Consider the following 17,482-nt stretch of genomic DNA (forward strand, 5'->3'; position numbering starts at 1 on the left):
GGCCTCTCCAGTTTACTTTGAACATGTCTGGAATGTTGGGGTGCACTCCACATGACGGTCTCAATTTATTAGTGTGTTAATAAGTCTAACGGAAACAAACCTGTATCCGGATTTGTCAGTGATGATGTAGCAGGCCACGTGTCTAGGGGAATGGGTTCAGATAAGACATGGCCAATCGGTCAAGGGAATATAGGCGGATATTAGCATGTTCTATTGGTGGTAGCCAATGAGGGTGGTGGGATAACATTGAAACCTACATATTCAAATTCTGCGATTTTCTGCTATATAACCTGTAACTTCTTGAGATGTGATGAGCTCCGTGTTAGTTCAGTTCCATTTATTTATCTATTTATTTATGATTAATAAAGTGCAAACTATGGCCCGGAGGCATCAAAGCGCTGAGTTCTACAGGACTATCTGAGACCTTTTTGCATGTAATAAACCTTGTTTTCCCTTGCAAAGAGGTGCAGTGATTATTTGGCCTGTTGAATTATTTCTATGGTCTGGTTTGTGGGTTGCCATTTCTCCTTACACCTGGCTAGAAAGAAGGTAGGAAGAATCCAGATAGATCAGGGTGATTCGGACAGGGGGGACAGGGGTCTGGTATGGGGAAGACAAATAGTGGAAGAGGTTTTGCAATATTACCATGTGTTATACCAGGAGAGGGAGGGGCAGACATGGGGAAGATCAGGGAATATCTAGAAGGGGTGAACCTGTCGGAATTGGGGACTGAGCTAGAGAAGAATTGGAGAAGGAGATCTTGATTGAGGAGGTGCAAGAGACTGTTGCCTGTCTGCAATCTGGCAATGCCCCGGGACCGAACGGGGTTCTGCTTGAGTTTGGAAGAATTTAGGAGAAAGAGTGAAGAAACCTATGTGCCACATATTTCTGGAACGCAGGGATGGAGGTGAACTGCCAGAGGATCTGAGGATGGACAGTATTGTGTAATCCACAAGAAAGGGAAGCTGAAGGAACTGTTCCTGCTATTGGCCGAATTCACTGCTGATGGGGAAACAAAAATACAAGGCAAGATTTTGGCAGATAGACTGCTTCGAGTAATACATCACTGAATCCACTTGAGCCAATGTGTCTTTGTTCCAAGGACAGCCACAAGACTGAACATAAGAAGGCTGCATAATGCGTTAGCCATGATAAAGGACCTACAGGGCTCACATGCTATTATTGCGTGGATTCTGAAAAGGCAGTCAACTGAATACGATGGGAATTCTTGTGGGCGGCAATGGGCAAAGCCGGGTTTTGGGATAAATACATGGCATGGGTCAAGCCACTGTGTGCTAACTCCCCAGCCAGGGTTTGGCTGAACGCATACAGAGGGTTTCTCACTTCAGAGGGGGACCCGCAGGGATGCCCCCTGTCTTTGCTTCTGTTCCTCCTGGCAATAGAACCATTAGCCAAAATATTCAGATCAGAGTGCTACCTTTGAGGCTTCCCGTGGGTAGGGAGATGAGAGGACCTTATTTCGTTATACGTGGGCAACCTCTTAATATATTTAGAGGAAACTAAGCACATACGCCCCAGAGCTATGGAACTATACAGACCTTCGGGGAATATATTGGGCCGAAAATTAACTGGGGTAAATCGATCTTGGTGCCGGTAATTATGGGGTCGAAGCGATCCCTGAGCAGTGTCCCATGCAGGTCACTGGGGAGCCATTTGTGTACCTGGGCAGGCATCAAGATACAGGTGGGGAGCAGGGATTCTTATAAAACCTGAATCCCATCCTGACTAGGCTACAGGTCGATGAAAACACTGGGCAACTTTGCCATTGATTGTGGTGAGGTGAGAGAATCTTTTTTAATGTTTGTGCTCCCCAGACTTATATGTGTTGAAGAATTCCCCTTCAAAGGTTCCTAAGTCACTCTTTACTAGGATTGAGTCATTAATCCGGGGCATACTATGGGGGACCAGTGTGCGCAGGCTAGCCCTCAAAATCCTGATTAGATCGGTGTGGAAAGGGACGCTGGGGACTCTGGACATTTGTAAATATTACTGGGCATCGCAACTAGTGGTACCTAATGAGTGGATCTTTAAGGGCAAGGCTGTGGCACTCATAAGGCTGAAGCACACAGCCATCGGGGATAGGCACCTGATTCTAATTTTATATGGGAGTCCTGGGAAACAAGAACTGCCGCCGGCAGGGCAAAGGGCCATAGATGCTAGACAGGATGTTACCAAAGGCATGGGATGCAAAAGGATAATAACAATAATGACACCGCTGTAGGACAACCCAAATATCCTGGAAGTGTACAAATTGGGGAGGCAGAGGACGTGAGCAAGCAGAGGGATTACTAAAATGGGTGATATCCTTAACTGGGTAAAGTTGGAAATGTTCCCAGATCTAAGCGTGAGATATGGACTAGGTCCCAGAGATCTATACGCAAATACGCAGCTGCAGCATGCTATTCATAACCAATTTGGGAGGTTTGGGAGGGAAAAAGATATCCTAGACCAAACGCTCCTCAAGGTTAACTTGTTCACCGAGGAGATAGGTAAGAAGGCGTTCACAAAATTGTACCAGACAATCAACAACAAAACCTTGCAGGTAGTAGGTGGCACCATAGTCAAATGGAAGCAAGATCTGGGGCCTCTAGAAGAGGAGGAATGGGTGGAGACGCAAACAGCTATTTGGGAAGCCATTATGTTCACTATGTTTAAGACAATATAGTACATGAAACTTGAGTGAGGTTGGTACATGTATCAGTGCAGTTTTTATAGCACAATCACATTCTGGGGAGTAGCAGAGAAATAATACACGTACTAACCTCACTCAAGTTTCATGTACTAAATTGTCTTAAATTTAAAACATTTCTTTTTTGAGGCATTTATCCTCGGTTTTTAAACCATTTATGTTAAGCGTGCAATAAATGTAATTGTTTGAATGATTTATCACTGTATGTGGTGGGCAAGATTTTTTCTGAATCATTTTGTTTTTCCCTCCACTGCCTGTTAACGTGTGCTACTGTATTGTGAATATAGTTTTTTGTGCCTGTGTTCTAGAGCAGGATATCAGCATACAGGGAGTTTATCCTTGTAGGTGTATCTGTTTGTAGTCCTCTGTAAGGATGGTATTTTCGAAAGAAACATGCCATTCATTAATCATCAAAAGACATGGTGAGAAGACACATATTTGCTAGGCATTTCTCAACAATGTGACGTGATCGTGCCATTGGTCAAGACCTTTGCTTTAAGTTGTGAATACAGAGCTCTAAAATTGGCTAAGTACTACCAACCCATAACCTTTTTACACAGAATAGGGCTCCTGCTTCTAGCCCAGGAGAGCCTGGTTAGCTTGACACCAACCACTATCAGGAGCTACTTTTGGCTCCTGAGGCAAACTGGTGCCATACAAACATACCTTTGTGACATTAACTTTCTGTATCTGGGAATGTGTATGAAGACAACTAAAAGACATTAAAAGCATTAAGATGCTAGATCCTGGTTCTCCAGCGGTAGCCACCTGCCTACTAAGTGATGGCCGATACTCAGGAGCTAGTTTTAGCCCCTGCTCATGAAATCTTAATTTCGACCTCTACATAACATAGGAAGGGTCAATCAACTCAATCAAGGGCATTTTCTGCATTCAAAGTGGCGAAGCATGTTCGGTGCTCATGTAATATATTGTGTATAAGTGTGAAAAGCCATGTTTGATTGGAGCTGCTCTACCTGGGATGAACCCCGCCTGATCTTACAAGACTAAAGTTTACATGTTAGATAGGAGTTGTATGGTCAGGATGTTAGCTAGTGTCTTATTATCAGTATTAATCAATGAGAGAGGGTGATTAGGGGAACAGAGTTCTGAACGTTTATTGGGTTTGAGTTTGCAAGGGGTGCACTGAGTCCTGTCCCATAGATTACGTGAGTCTAGGGCCACATTGTACATTAAAACATAATATGGGGCCTAAAGTTAGGCTAGCTGTCATGGCTTTACTGAAAAGGGGAGATGTAATCACTGCTTACATTTCTTCCACCACCCCAGTTTGTGTACGGCTTTGTACTGTGTATGAAATCTCTGGTTTATGTCTTTATTCATTCTGCATGTTTCCGAATTGTCTTTTATTATCTCTTCGATAATTTTTTGCCCTAGTTTATTTCGGATTGACCATGCTAGACTGTGCCTTGCTTTCCTCCCTCACCATAGTACCTGGCATTTTGGATTCTCTTCATGACTTTAATTTCTTTGTTAACCTCCTCCCTGAATGTATCTATATTTTGTTTAGCATCCCCGGGATGGATGGATTGCCTGTTATGGCATACTGTCACGATAACTGTTTTGATTCAGTTTGCAATTGGATCACAATGTTTCTGATTGCCCTTAGGTTAGGTATTCAATGTTTCCAGGATATGCCCATGCCCCTACTATAAACCTACACTGCCTCCCATATTAAATCCTTATTAGATTATTTTGAAAGTGTGTTATGATATCTGCTTCAAAGGATAATTTGAATGCCTAACCTGTGAGGGAATCTTCTTTAAATCAGCAGGAGATACTTGTGGGTCTGTCTGGGTATCATTACTACTGTTACTGGGGAGTGGTACGATAAGGTTCTGGGGAGAACTTGACAACTGTTACGTCATTTTGCAGTGAACTAGGAGCCTTTATGAAGTCTACGCTGGACATTGCATTGTGTGCAGTTGCAGAATACATGTTGGCTCGCATATAAGGGGGTGGCTTTTCTGTAAGTCCTTTAAAGAATACAAATGCGCAATTTCACCCCCAGTTTGGATCAAAATGGGGATTGTACGGTTTACATTTTTTGCCATATTCATGCAGGAGATTAATGCAAAGTTAAAGTCACCTGGCCAAATAATTGTATATTCGAGAAAATGGTTCAGATGGCCTACAAGAGTAGTGTAGAAGTCGGGGGCATCGACATTTGGCACAAATATATTTAGTATCACCAATTTGGGTGCTTGTACTTCACCAACAGCCAGTACAAAACTCCCCTCCTCGTCTTGTATCTGTTGATGAAGTCTGAATGTTAATAATTTGTGAATAAAAGTGGCAACCACCTCACATAGGAAGAATAGCACTTCTGCACTCCACAACTTCGTGGTATCAGTGCCTGGATATCTCTTTTCTCTTGATTTGTCTCTTGAAGTAGCAATATGTTGACGTTGATTTTGCCCCTCTCTGTTGAAGTAGCACTATGTTTACTTTTCGGTTTAACATAGAATGAGCTAAAATAACAAAATGGGGAAGGTATTGCAGATAGTCAATTCAAGACTTTGGATTTCAATACTGCCCAATGTGTTCTGAATTCTGGGTTTTAAGGGGATTGGGTTTTGTCCTTTACTCTTTTCTTGCTCAGTGGCTTTCTTGGCAACCTTAGGTTGGGCTTCAAACTTTCCTGGACCCTTCTTCTGTCTCTTAGTGTTGCTCTTGAGCAATTCCTGCACCTTGTAAGTGACTGGGCACTGCCTTCAAATTTCCGGAAATCTGGAGGAGCTTCTCGAGGAGCATTCGGTAGAGCCATAGAAAATTGTCTAGCTTCCTCTTTCTTCCCAAGTAAAAGGGGTTCTGATTTGCCAAAGTCTAAGAGTCTCCGCTCCTGGACATCTCCTTATAATGGTTGTGGCCCTCATTAACACTGCACTATGCTCTTTTGCCTGTCCTTGGCATGAGTTAAACCCCTTCAGATTGCGATCTTTCCTGGCCTCACCAGCCACCTTTTCTATTCCATCTTGCTTCCTCACGATGTCTACCAACCTCCTCTGACTTTCTGTCTTCCACCGCCTCTTTATCTCCAACAATGTATTTCGATACCACCCACCAGATATTTACCAGCCTCCTGTTCAGTTCCTTTTTCCACCTCATCCTAGTCTCTGCCAATCTCCTCTTCCATTTTCTTCTGATGTTTATCAGGTACCTACCTCCTTAACTCCTTCAACCTACTCCTGGTCTCTGCCAACCTCCTCTACCAACTCCTGATGTTGACCACCCTCTTCCTCAATTTTTCTTGCACCTCCTTCTCCCCGTCTAACCTCCTCTCCCAACTTTTCCTTTATCTCAAACTCCTCCTGCTTTCAAAGCTCCTTTTTATTCTCTCCAGGCTCCTGACTCCTTCCACTTTCCAGCTGTTGCCGAACTCTTGCCAGTGGCTCCTTCTCCAAAAATCCACATTCCCTGACTGAGAGCCTTGGCTCATATAACCCTGTAACCTCTCCCAGTGGACAGGACTATCTGTAATGTCTGCCCCTGTGGTGGCAAGTTAGTAAGGAACTGGGGTTGGCTGTGGTTAATTTGTTCACCTCAGCTCACTAATTGACTGGGAAGATCGGCCAAGTCTTTAGAAGGCACCCATTTGGATTTTATATTGGTCATTGCTGTGGTCTACATGGAGCTGAGGGAGCCCAGCGTCAAGTATTTGAAAATGCTAGTAAGTGCGACGTACATGTTTTAATCTCTCCCCCTTGCCCAGTAATTGCTCCACTCATGAAGCAAGAGCTGCTGGCACTGTCAGAGGCATCTTTGGTCTCTCACTCTGTGGGCTGCGTTTGAGTTTTTTGTGATCTCCTGAAGTCTGCACCAGATAGCAAGCAAGGTTGTACAAAATGTGTCAGAGGGCCCCCCTGTCTGTACAGGCTCTAGAGTGGGATATTGATTATTTGCTCCATATACTCTATATTGCCGACTAGACTGCTTCAAATCACCATTCCTTAAAGGGACAGTGTTGCTGAAATGGTCCATCATACAAATGGGCTGAGGTTCTGGCCCTGTGTGCATAGGTTTGCTGGTAAGTGGTAGGTTTTTGACAGTTCCTGTACTATGGTGCCTCTTGGCAGTTTCCCGAAGGGTCGGTGTCATTGAGTGGGTCCTCTATGACTATCGTTTGTCTTATGGAGGAGGTTAAGTGGGGTGACTAAGGGATCATCCCATACCACCCCGGAGCCAATTAGCTTGAGGATGTATTCAGCCTGAATGGTTACCACACTAGAACTCCACAGGGGTAGGCAGGGGACTTTGTCAACGTGCCTATTGGCATAGGCCATAATATGTCAATCTTTCCTTTGGTCCTTCATGCTCTTTCTGTTTCGTGTCATGAGTGTAAGCAATGTGTTTGATTGCTTCATGTCTAGTTTTATCATTGAGTTACTGGTGCCCACAAAATGTGTGTTTTATGACAGGTGAGTATAACATGAGCCTAGCCCGGAAGTAACTGCATCGAACTGGCTTGTGCCACTTTCTCAATGTAACAAAAAACTGCAATTTATCTTATTTTATTGCCCTTTCTACACATACCCTCACAAATAACCAAACATGTTAGCACATTTTCCATCAACTCCCTATTTAAATATAAAAAAACTGCGAACGCCCGTGCTCATGATATGTTTTTGTGATATTTCTTGATGTTCCTTTCATTTGAGCATTACTATGTTAAAGTGGATCAGGGGGAGGTTCTTAATAACTATTCCCAGGTTACTGAAGAAATAGAACCCGAGGAGAGGGTTATTACTGCTAGGCTAATGCCCCCAAGGTGATTGTTAGAAGCTCGAGCCAAGCAAGGGCTTAAATTTAGCCCCGGGGGGCTTTCCCGACCAGTAATGCTCCCCCCAGCGAGGGTTCTATTGCTATTAGTACTGTGGCACATTGTACCAGGGGTACTAATAATAACTTTTCTCGAGTTGAGAAACGGCATTCCAACCGTTACTCAACTGCAGAAAAAAAGCTAATAAAATGGCTGCCAGGGATCGGGAAGGAGGGACTACATGTAGTCCCTACTCCTTTCTCCCTTTTCATGGCAACCATTGCAAAGTAAAGAAAAAAGGTAAACAAATAAAATGGCCGCCAGCGATCGGGGAGGAGGGACTGCAAGTAGTCCCTTTTCCCTTTCAATGGCCTTTCCATGGCGATCATTGAAAAGTAAAGAAAAAAAGATAAACAAAATAAATGGCTTCCATGGATCGGGCCAAGGGACTACACATAATCCTTTCTTCCTTTCGATGGCGGCCTGAGGAAGAAAGCGAAGGAACAACGTGGGATGCGGAGGAACAGCAGCCGGTAAATCTTTCCCGGCCGGATAACGACCCGGCGAGGACCAATAAGATCATTTCAAACAACCGGATTCCCTGTCACTGGGTTCTAATTAAAAGATATAATGGAAACTTATTATTAAGCCTTTATTTATTCTGCAGTATTCTGCTTTGGCAAGGATCTGCTTGATTCCCCACTAACATTGGGTGTCCTGGAGCAGAGAAATGGCTCAACAGAGAATTTCTTTCAACAGCCCTTCATCATATACAAGGCCATCCACCTGAAAACCCAATCCTGCTTTCACAACAAACTAAAACACATCACCCACACAAACAACAATGACGCCAACCAAAATCTCCTTCCCATCCCTCTCTGCAAGCTAACTTGCACACAAAAGTAAACCTTCATCCACTGGTAACCCAGGGCATGGAGCACCCTCCCTCCCCATGTCTGCAATGCCTTTCAATCATCACCTTCTGCAAAAACCTCAGAAACGACCTCTTCCCGCATCTAATCATGCCTGACCACCTCCCCTGCCATCCTTTGTCTATCCTAATCTTTCTAGACTGTTCTGAAAACATTGTAACTTCTTTTTCACCCCCTCCCTTTGAAATTTGTGAAGTGCTTCAAAACAGTCTGGGTAGCGCCAGCACTGCCTAAAAGTTTAAATAAAATGAAAGACATGATGTTGTTCGATATATAATATCATGTGATTCTTAAAGAGCATAACAGCGACCAAGACATGCCAGTCACCATCTTCACCTCGTGCTCACTGTATCTCCAGTATCCCTTGAAAGAGTGTCAGCCATCCAATTATCACAATATGGTGCTCCCACAGAATACCACGTCAACTCCTGTACTGCTGACCTCCCACGCCTTGCAAATTGCAAGCCAAGGGAGAGCACTCCACAGGCGTTGACACCCCAGTTCACCCGCAGCTGAAAGTCCAGAAGTGCCACATACTCAACAGCCCCGGGCCGCCCACCCCTCCTATGTCCAACTTTGTCAGTGACTGAGGAGGGATGTGAGCAGCCTATTTGGGAAATGAGGAGAACTGCCCAGCAGGGCTTTGCAAGATACACTGACAGGATGGACAGAAAAGAAAACAGGAGAATTCTGGGATAGGTCAGGTGTTTTATACCCCCGATCAGCTTTTACCTTCAACAGTGCTAGGTTTGCAAGAGTTCATCTCAGAACACTGATGAGTTCCAATTTAAAATCTCCCATTTTCCAATAATTGAGAAAGCCATTGATGTCCTACGTTTAGGAAATGGAAGACATGTGGATTTTGTTTCCCAGACACGCGTTAACATTTACATTTCTTGACAGTAAATGTTTGGTGATTGAGTTTTACTGTTTGTTTCTAGGTTTTCTATTTTCCATTAAAAAACAGATTTAATCTAGTAAAGAATTAAGATTAAAAGCATTAGCAAATTATGTGCTCATTTTTTCAAATCGGTGCATAATCAGTGCACACAAGGTATGTGTATTTAAGTGCTTGGCATGTAGCCATCATTTCACGCGTTACATTCAAAATGGCATGTTTTCATGTAGCTATTCACGCCAAATTGCAATGACCTCTAACCACGGCAACATTAGGTGTTGTAATTACACAACTTGATGGTACTCATTTAATGGACATCACACTAATGAAGGCCTGAGTCATTTCTGCTAGGATTCAAACTCATGACTAGAACCTGCTGTGCAATCGCTGATGCCAGCACCTAACCCACTGAACTAGCGTTGGAGCACTCTAAAGCCATGGAGACTGCTGCTTTCAAATTCGTGAGAAAGGGCTTCATTACAAGTACGGTGGCGTGGGAAAGAATGGCAAAATGCTGGAGGTAACTCCACTGCCTTACTGCCAAAAATATGTAAAATCAGCAGAATTATCACAGCGGTAATTCTGCTGATTTTACATATTTTTGGCAGTAAGGCAGTGGAATTACCTCCAGCATTTCCAATGAGGACTACCACTGCCATATCACCACTTGTAATCTGGCGGTAATTATGCTGGACCAAGTGGCAGTAATTCCGTTTGGTGGCATTCTGGTGGATTTACCACAATATTACTGCCAAACTTGTAATGAGGCCCTGTGTAAACTGTAGCTGGCATAGGAGAAAGGTCTAATGGCTGCAGGATACAACAGGACACTCATTGTCAATGGGACCTTCCTCCAAATGTCCTATATCCTACTGTGCTGGAAATCTTTTACAATGCTATTTGCAGCAGCCTAGATTCTGATTAGTGCAGGGTACATTCAGGAAAGTTGCCTTTAAATTCTTCAGTAAAACCTTCTGAGCTCATTCAGAAAGACATTCTGAGGATGAAGTGATGTAGCATAGAGTTGTCCACACTTGTGTCATTTGAGTCCAAGATAATGGGCCTCATTACAAGTATCCAGTGTGGGTTACAACGGCGGTGATGCAGAAGTAATTTAGTTACTGCTGCATTACCACTGCATTATCGCACCACAGCACTGCAAATGTAGTTGTAAAATGGAGGATTTACCTCCAGCAAGAAGCTTAAGGTAAATCGTCCATCTTACTGGCAAAAATCAACAAAATTGGCAAAATTACTGCTAGCAGTAATTCTGCCGAGATACCCATGGAGTCCATAAAGAATGGGGATTAACATCACCCTACCTCCACTTGTAATCCTGTTGTGAATCCACGGACCAAGTGGCGCTAATGGGAATCGAGTTTGTCGGTAACTCTGCAGATTTGCCATCACATTACAACCGAGCAGCTAAAGGAAGTGTAATTCGGCTTTTGACACTATAACAGAAAATGAGCGACGTCCCAGTCTCCCCGTCTTATATGTGGGGATCTTCAGGCAGCATGAGGCTTGCAGCAGTGTGCCTCTATTTCACTGACAATTTCTTATGTAACCTGTGGCTTTATTGACCATTTTTATAGCCTTTCCCACAACTGACTCTAATCTGTCATTATCCTTCAAGACATATCACCTCACATATTTGACACCGCCCTCAAGGTGAGTTTGTATCTGTGCCGCAGAAAACGCTGGCTCAAATTTAATCTGGATTGATGGCAAACAGAAATGATGTAATTGTTGGCGTCCATCACCTTCATAGATCACAGGCACCTGAACTCAGAAGATTCGAGAAAGCCTCCTTCTAGGCCCTCCAGCACGTTTATCCCACCTCCTGGCAAACAATGAGTTTATTAGTGTAAAACAGAGCACTAACACAATGTTCATAAATGAAAGTGACATTTACCAATCATACATCCGGTAGGGTTTGACCCTTCAGGTGGTGGAGATCACTTCTAGGGAAGTCCTTCCCATGGTACCTCATCAGCCAAGGGGTGTTGGTCCTCTGACACATGACGGCTTCCATCATCCAACAACTATCATTGTTCATACCAGTTCAGGGCGGGCAGATCCACTGGATGCCGACCCGCCGCCTTGCGCCAGTAACCCTGGAGGGATTGGCGAGCATTAATCCTCCATATCTGTGCATATCTGTGCATGTCCAGCAAGAATCACTGGCTTCAGCCAGTTAGGGAAAGTGAGACCTAGTAAAAGTCAGCTAATAGACCAAATTAACTAGGGGTGCGAGTGGTATGATGTCATAGGGCCGGGGTATAAATATCGCTGAAGTACATATGGGACAGTTCCAATCCGTCCTGCAACAGAAACCCCTTTTCCCTCATCATTTTTCTCGCTAATCATTCATATATTTATTTACTTTTTCAGAAGATCATGCACCCACTGTTCCCCACTTAGGCACTTTCTGTGCAACCATCTTTACTTAGCTTCTTTGTTTTCATTATATGAGGAGTATTTATGGGAAACGAGCCAAAGCGGACTGGTCTTTACTATTTCGCCGACTTTGCAATATTAATCAACCTGTGTTATTCAACTTGTATGGACATAGACTCTTTTATCTCTATTTTCTTAATTGGAAAGATCCTTCTCATAATTGTTATGTTAGAGACATAATTGTCAACTCGCACCAATTCCTAACCCTATGTCAGAGGTTGTCTCTGGGACAGACATTAGATACCTTGCGGGCCTCATAGGAGGCCGTACTTCCCACGCATCTGTGAGTCACCCAATCCCATTTGAGGCTTGCCCAAGGGCCAGGGATCCTATTTCTGGTCAGAGCCCACATGCCTTTCACTGGGCTCTTTGCCTTAAAAATGCATGCTCTGCGTTTGCAACTCTATTCACTGTACGTCCACAGGTGTCACCAGGGCCACAGTTCTTCTGGAATTCCGGAGTCGTTACTGAGGATTCTTGGTCAGCTGTGTGCAACACATATTCTTTGATGCTGAATAGCCGATCGTTCAAGGAGTCTTGTACTTTCCTCACAGGCAATGTCTAATTACATCATTTTCCCTGACAACACAGACCCAGTGATCAATTGAGTTAACTCATCTCGCGGTATTGTGCTAAGTGTCCCAGTCACATGCCACTCGCTGATGTTAGTGTCCGTACTGGTCAGGTGTGACGAAGAGATAAGCCCTGTTGCACATTCTGATCACCCTAAACAGTTATTTAACCCTAAACCCTGATATATTCCCCAAACTGCAATGGCTGTATTTGCCACATCCCAAACCCGATCCAATAATTCCCTCTTTTCTCTTTTAGAAAACATCTTTTCAAACTGCTGTTGTAATCTTATCCCTGCTTCCTAAGTACATTTGTGAAACTGCGTTGCAACCTGAAATGCAGACGCAGGGATTGGGAAAATCATTGTACCTAACAATGCATTTACAATAACATATCAAGACCCAGACCTATCTATCTGACAAATGGTAAAGTACCACTATGACTGAGAGCTATCCTTAGCATGATTGGAAAACTCTATTACCTCCAAAAGCATGTGAAACCAAATATTTATTCATAAAACATGACGATTTTCCTTCTCTTGCATCATACTGACGTAATACATGTGTCTCGTTGGAGCACACTCTCATTACCTCGGTGCTGTTACTGAAATTCAAGGTAGTTATTAGAAAACATACAAACGAACAGCAACTCTTAGAAAACAAATCAATTCACTAACATCACTAAAATCCTAACTCACTTTCCTGTTTCTCCATTCTGCACCTTTCTATAGAGCCACCAAGTGTAAAACCATCAGTATGTCGACAGTTTCATTAACTATCAGTGCTCACTCTTAGGTCTGATACTTTCACCGCTGGTGTGGTAGCTGATCCATTTTGATACCAATACATGGTTCTCTGGGCGTGGGAACAATTTTGAAGAGTTAAATCTGACTTCTTTAGTACCATAAATTAGCAGCCCCAGCCGGACTTTTGGATCAACTTTGAAGCAATTAAAGATTCTATGCCCAGGAAGGCAAATTTATGGGATTGGAACAAAAACTATATACATGTATCCAACCTACATAATTACAGTGCATTGGCACTGACATCCCATCGATATCTGACAACCCAGTGGTACCTGTTGAAGAGCCTGAGTCCTGCAGGAACAAGCTTTATGTTGAGACTACGCACAATTCAACTCCCTTTACTTACACTCCAAGGAATTAGCTTGGGTATCCCTCAGGATAAGCGATTCTGCCGACTGTGACAGCTCCCCAATAACCACGGATCGGCGAAACAAGTGTTAACCGAGTGCATGATAATGAGATCTTTATACGTGAGTATGTTGGACACACATTTGCTCATAATTATGACACGATCAAGTCAGAGACTTTTTGGATCTATTGTTTAAACTCTGAACTGGATTCATTGCACATTGCACATTATTGGGTATGGTATAGGGTGGAGCAAAGTTTAAAGTTAGTATAGTGATAGTGAGAGAAAGTCACAAATCTGGGGGAACAAAAAGTCAGATATCTAATAAAGTAGGGAGATGTTTTATATGGTTTTGATGCGGTTTTCAACATTATTTTATGTACATGAATTTTAATATGAATATTCTGTCTCTTTTAGACTATTATTGGAATTTAGTGGTACAGATATTTTGAAATTTAAGCTATGAAATAGGAAACCGGTAGCGAAAAATTGATTTAAAATGAGTGTAAATTGTTTTTATTTATTTTTTATTGGAATAAGTTGTATTCAAGTTTTTATTAGTTTTTAATGGGTTTTAGTTTGTTTAGTAGATGTCTTGTTAAGCCAATAATTAACAAACAGAAATGTCAATTGGATGAAATGGTTTAATAATTGATACGTTTTGTTAAAAGTTATTTTAGAACTGAATACATATATAAATACATTTAAAAAAAATACTTTCCCCCTCCACTCGTTCGTACATTAATGTATTGATAAAATCATGAACCCCACCAGTGTACATTAATACCCTTGGTCTGCTAATTACTATATCCCTCTGTCTTTATATAAGAATGCATCCTGTTCATGCCATTGGCCACATACTTTATATAATCAGCTTGATGTTCTGTGATAATAATAGCCCAAGAGAACCATTGTCCCTTGTGAACTCGTTTTCCATCCTGAACTTTCTTATTTGCTTTTAGGTGAAATAGTTCAACTTGTTCAAAAGAAGGTACCCAACACTACAGTTCCCAGAATGCACTTGTTTGTCATTTGGAAGCTCACAACTTGAATAGAAGTGTCTCGATGACCTTTAAAACCTCAGTTACCAAATGCACGGCTTTTCACATGTCTCCTCTTACGGTATGCAAGCTTTCCATTGAAAAATGTTCCATCAAGGGTTTTTCCATCAAATTTTTTCCAATGAAAAAATGTGCATTGAATGTATATTTTTGCATATTTTTGTGGGTTAAAGGGTTAATTTTATTTGGGGCATGTTTTTATGGTTTAAAAACGAGGGGTTGGTAGAGGGACCGTACCAAAAAAAAATAATCTGATGCACATTTTTTCGTTGGAAAACTTTCGATGATACATACCTTACCTTCGATGGAAAAACATTTATGGAAAGACATGTAACCTCATCTTACTGCATGCAGACATTTCCTAGAGATTTCTTCCAGTTCCCATTCATGAATAAAGTGTGATTTCCGCTTACAGCGAGCAAGGCTGTAATTTCATTATGCTAGGTATTGCTCTTATTAAAAACACAAAATTGATGAGCATATAAAGTATACAGATTTCTGTAAACCAAATTAACACCACAAATCTCTTGTCACATTTAGAAGTGAACACATTTTTATGTTTTCCTTCTTTCTCTTTTTATCAGAAGCAAGACCTCTGGAGTTCCTGCACTAAACCTGTTTTTTGGAAATGTCGTCTCTGGATGGCCATCGTGTCAGCTTTTGTCTTCATACACATTGTGATTACCATCAGTTTAATTTGTTATTCAAGTAAGTACTTTACAGTGCCAAAATAAATGAACTATTCTGAAAGCCTTCACTGCGGTAAATGGCCTGCTGCTAGGGTTAGGACCATAGTATTAATACCGATCCGGTGGGCCGGATCAGGTGGTAACGGCCCAGAGCCCAAGTTATAGGCCCGAGCACGGCAAGGGCCTTAACAATGGGCCTTGGTGCAGTTACCACCAATTCCGGTCTGCATGATCGGGTATTATTGCTATTAGCACACCCGGTTTTGAATCCGGAAACCTGGGGTGCTGTGCTAACAGCAATTTATTTTGTTTTAATGAACGGGATGCCTCGTGGAGTCCTGTTCATTCAAACAAAATACTTACCTAAGATGACCGCCATGGATCTGGAAGGTGGGGATCCATATGTAGCACCTCTTCCATCTCCATGGTGGCCCGGGAGGCTGGAGCAGTGACGGCACAAACGCTGTCACTGAAAGAAATCTGGTAAGAGGGGTAGGGGAGCAGGGAGGGAACAAAACGCTGACCAGAAGGGAATGAAGGGTGGGAAAAGATGCCAGGGTGGGGAAGCATCCGTCATACTGCTCAGAACGCAGGCTGGGATTGTGGGATTCAGGCTGCGATCTGAGCAACCTGCTTGGTTGCCTCCCCATCCAAGGGTGCCAGTCGAAATGACACTGTTGCTGTTGAAACTCTTATGTAAGTTGTTCTATGGATTATTGAAAAGATTAAAAGTGCAGCAGCTCACTGTTCTCTGTATCAGCATCCCTCAGCAATCTCCCAGAGATATGGGAAGAGGCGAGAAGATGGGGTTGATGATGGGGTGTGCGCCTGTCTGTCACCCCATTTATGCAACCATAATGTTAAAGCTACATTAAGGATTGTTATTTCTCATTCCCCTTCAATTTAGCGATGTTTAACAAACATTCTGTATCCTATGTTACAGCAAAGATTGTTCAATTTGTGAGGTTTGATTAACACTGGTGTAGGATATTATACTTCGTAAGAGGGCTTAGTCCCAAAATAATCTTTAACAAAAGCATTGATGTGAGCTACTTAATATTTAAAGCTAGTGTTATTAAGTACTAGTGTAGTGTAAGTTAGATTCGTAGCATGATGGACTTGGTTTGTGTTAGAGAAATAATTTATTTGGACTAAGTGTCTGTACCCTTAAATTGGCATTTGCAGACTTCACCTTTTTCTACGTAGTAACATTGACCTCTTTTTAAAAAAGGGCGTTTTTCCCACTGATTTCCTCTTTTTCAATGTTTGTGGTTCACTGCTACATTCCGACTTTAATGTCTGCACATAAACATTCTGCATATATGAAATGAGCGTGTTTTGGAGAGTGTTGTCTGTGGTTGATGTGCTCACTGACCCCCCAAGCAGACTGCGGGTCTGTGCATGGCGATGGGGTGGTGTGGGCTGTCTTTTCACCCTTTCATTCTGCTATTTGTTTTTTTGTTCCAGCCCATCTGCTGAATTTCTTGGTGTATTTCTGGTGTTTACATTGACGTGTATTGTTGTCACTGCAGGCATGTGGTGTTTTCAACATCCGCATTGATGTTTACTGTTCTTTGTTTGTTTCATTCGCCAAATGTTTTCATGTGTTTGTGGTGTTTTCATCCATTCATTCCGCACTTTGTTTTGTTCCATTGTTGCATATTAGTGTCACTCTGTACCTACCGCGCATATACGAATCTGATTGTCTGGTCTGATTTTCGAAATTATTGCTCCATGCTCCAGTTAAATGTAAGGTTGCATGACCAACATCTCGAAAATCGAAGCTGCCCATTTTGAGATATATAGGTCAGGATCAATGGAAAACCCAATGCAAAAAAAAAACATTCTTTTCTATCTGAAATCGCATGAGTTTTTGAATGTGACCAGATCAATTGCTTGCCATATTTGGTGAACTTTCATGAACAAGATCAAAAGATACATAGGAACATGTTTAAAAAAAAAATTCCTATGTGAAGTGTTATGTGATGTTAACTAGTGTGCTGCCGCAGCTGCAGTATGGTATTGTGCTATTGATATTTCAGCCTGTCACACCCCCCCTGACTTTGCGGACTGAGTCGTTGCTGTATTGTCCTGCTAACCGCTAACCGATATATAAACATATATATATATATATAAAATATAGATTTTTCATCGTCACCTTTACTGCCTCTGAGCAGATGGCAGTTTGTACTTTTACCTATCCTTCCAACTTGTAGCTTTTAAATCCT

At 42.4% G+C, this 17,482-nt stretch overlaps 1 protein-coding gene across 4 annotated transcripts in view; it reads left to right on the forward strand.

Annotated features, from left to right (window-relative positions):
- Positions 1 to 17,482, forward strand: part of C7PH3orf52 (chromosome 7p C3orf52 homolog) — a 383,974-nt gene that overhangs the window by 172,348 nt on the left and 194,144 nt on the right. For all 4 annotated transcript variants that reach the window (XM_069636457.1, XM_069636459.1, XM_069636458.1 and 1 more), the window contains one exon: positions 15,150 to 15,273. In XM_069636457.1, the coding sequence (XP_069492558.1) occupies positions 15,150 to 15,273 (124 nt within the window). The remainder of the gene's footprint in view (positions 1 to 15,149; positions 15,274 to 17,482) is intronic.

This window comes from Ambystoma mexicanum, chromosome 7p (genome assembly GCF_040938575.1).
Source record: "Ambystoma mexicanum isolate Mex_15411 chromosome 7p, UKY_AmexF1_1, whole genome shotgun sequence".
Classification (NCBI taxonomy): Eukaryota; Metazoa; Chordata; class Amphibia; order Caudata; family Ambystomatidae; genus Ambystoma; species Ambystoma mexicanum.